Source organism: Austrofundulus limnaeus, unplaced genomic scaffold (genome assembly GCF_001266775.1).
Source record: "Austrofundulus limnaeus strain Quisiro unplaced genomic scaffold, Austrofundulus_limnaeus-1.0 Scaffold1505, whole genome shotgun sequence".
Classification (NCBI taxonomy): Eukaryota; Metazoa; Chordata; class Actinopteri; order Cyprinodontiformes; family Rivulidae; genus Austrofundulus; species Austrofundulus limnaeus.
In genome coordinates this window covers 61-3006 of record NW_013953907.1, presented here as the reverse complement: position 1 = coordinate 3006, position 2946 = coordinate 61, and the positions used below count along the sequence as shown (strand labels likewise).

General features: G+C 42.9%; 1 protein-coding gene across 1 annotated transcript in view; it reads right to left on the bottom strand.

The window, feature by feature from the left end:
- syn2a (synapsin IIa) overlaps positions 1–1159 on the bottom strand; it is a 9417-nt gene extending 8258 nt beyond the window's left edge. The window contains exon 1 of the mRNA XM_014032651.1: positions 517–1159. Within this exon, the coding sequence (XP_013888105.1) occupies positions 517–875 (359 nt within the window). The 5' untranslated portion in view covers positions 876–1159. The remainder of the gene's footprint in view (positions 1–516) is intronic.
- Positions 1160–2946: the final 1787 nt, after the last annotated feature.

Here is a 2946-nt window from a genome sequence, read left to right as displayed (position 1 = left end):
TATATATATATATTCTTCTGAGATGCATTTGTGCGTGTCATGAGACGTGCCATCAGTGAGCAGGAGGAGGGAAACCCCATTGACCGAAGGAGAGAGCACTGCAGTACTTAGACAAAACCCTGAATTAAGGCGCTTTCTGTCAGTTTCCACACCTGTAGCACAACAGTATCCAGATATACTAACACACCGTGTTGCAGCGCAATAATTTCATGACTGGATCAGATTACTGTGCATGAAAAGAAGGAAAAGGCTACAGAAAATAATCATGTGCAGTGTAAAGAGAGCATCAAAAGTGCTCAGTTTTGGTGTAACATTAAAATGATTGTGCTTTGTTAAGCATCAGCTTATTCAGTAGAATATTAAAGCACAGAAATAGTGATCATTTGTGCTTAATAGAGGTGCATTTATGTAGTTCTCTTAAGCATCTCTGAGGACATCTAATAGAGTCATAAGAAAATAAAAAAAAACATTAAGGATGGATTAGAAAATGCATCTCAGTGATCCTGATCATCTTACCACTCCTGCTGTGGCTCGTCGATCACCAGGAGAATCTTGAACTTCTTAGGTGTCGTGACTTGGGTCTGCTCCACGAGCCCCGCTGAGGCGGCTGTCTGCTTAACCACATTAGTGATGGAGCTGAAGAAGCCCGACCCGCTGGACTGTGAGGGCTGAGGTTTTCTATCAGGAGCAGGGGAGGCGGCCGGCGGCACGGGCCCAGCTGTGGGGGACTTGGCCGGGGTGGAGGAAGCAGGGGGTGGAGGAGCCTGAGCCTGAGCCTGAGCCGGAGCATCGGGCCTCTGGAGGTCAGTCATGTAGCCGTTGGGCAGGTTGGAGATGAAGGTGCTGTCCGAGAGACGCCGGCGCAGGTAATTCATGGCTGCAGAGGGGATCCGTGGAGCTCTGGGAGTGCAGGGGATGGGCACAAATAAAGAAAACGATTCTGCGGAGGGACTTCTGGGTCTGAGTGTGGGGCTGGTGAAGGCAGATGGGGGTGGGTGGGGGTCTCCGTGTAAACTCCTACCGTATGTACTCCCTCCCAGCTTCACAGAGCATCCTCAGAGCGCTCCCTCATTCAGTGACGCTCAACCAATCCCCTTCTTCCTCCAGCACGGCGCATGATGCTCTGCCTCGCCTCTCCATCCTCCTCTCCTCCCTCTCCTAGTGGCATGCCTGACTTCCCTCCCCCTCCCCCATTTTCTGCTGCCTCCGAGGCATCATCCCTTTTTTTTTTGAACTACAGCATGAAAAATAGAGGGGTTTCCAGTGGAAGTGCAAGAGGGGATCTGAGTACTACATCACAAATTCAACACGCCTTTTGCACTCCTGTTCAGCAGGACTCACGGGCTCCGGTCGGCTCTTCTGCCTGTAAAACAGAAAGCAGCAAATCTAAAATGGCTGTTTGGACTGGTGGGCAGTGTTGAACGGGAGAAAACGTCAGCAGCAGTCCCCTGAGAGCCAAATGCATGCAGTAAACACTCTCAGTCGACCATTTTATCTTCACATATCTGCACTTCCAACTGAGATTTTAGTTTTGCAATGAAATAATCAGAATACTGAAGAACATGCAAGAAGAGTGCACGGGTAATGACCTCCAACACTAAGATGGGTTTTCTAAAAAAGGGTTGGACAACAGATCGATGAGTCAATAACTTGTGGTTTTTCAGAGGTCACCGTCTTTACAGGCAACAGACGGCAGAGGTTAATTCTGACAGGCATAAACGTCAGCAGCTTTTCTGAAAAATAATGCAGGAATTCATCATTTCTGAGCTGCTTTCATTCTGAGATCAACAAATAAAACCACAACAGTTTTTTTGTTTGTTTTTTAATTTTATTGTGGTTTTGAAATCAGAAGGTTAAACATTAAGGAGTTAATTTGAGAACCCTTTACAATGCGTTTAGTTTAATTTTACAATATGAAGCTACCTGTACAAAAGTACTTAAACTGACAAAAAATATGACAAATATAGTGCATTGTTATAGTGGAAATTTCAAATAAACTATAAGTGTTTTTTAGGGATAGATATTAGGGTATCTGTCAGCTTTTTTGTGCTTTTTAACTATTAATCAGATGTGGTTTTGGACATTTCCAATATTTTTTGTATTTATGAACACATCTCATTCCTTTGAGACTGATGGGTGTTAAAATATTAACCATTTATGAGGCACAGTAAAGTCAGCTGTACATATATTAGAGTGAACGTTCAGCTATCTATCCAGAATAACTAGACATGTGCATAATTTTCATTTTAAATATTTTGCAATGTAACAATAATACAATAATAACTTGTAAAAAGTGTGTTTTTGTGTAGAAATCTTTGTGCTCTGGAGACACCAGCTGGTGTTTCTGTGTAGTGCACAATAAAGTCAACTTTACTGTGTTGGGGCTCTACAACCTTCTCTTTTTTAAGAAAGGTTTACAGGACAAAACAAATATGAGCCCACAGATATTCAATTGTTCCCATATAAACGATCCACCGTGTGACTGACACACAGCAGCTGTGATGCAGCAGGTAAGGGTCTGTGGCTTTTACAATCAGAGGCTGCCCAGTCTCAAATACAATTTGTCAGAGCTTGTTGTAATCAAAAATTATGCAAATCTTCTAATGTTATACAGTTATTACTAAATAGAAATAAAAATGATTAATCTAATAAAAAATGTTAGGAATTATGAGTGTTTTACACATTTGAACAAAGGAAAGGCCAGCCTGTTATTGTTTACTCTGCCTTAATGACATAACAACAACACTCTGAACTACATGCGAGTCCTTTATTTGTAATATAATTGGTAGCTCTAAAATTTTCCTAGGTGAGAATGGTTGTCTGTGTGCCTGTGATAGATTTACAACCTGTCCAGGGTGTCGTCTGTCCCTCACACAGTGACTGCTGGACATCCAGGTCCCTGCAACAAGGAAAGGAGAAGCAGGTAAAGAAATGTGTGGATGGACG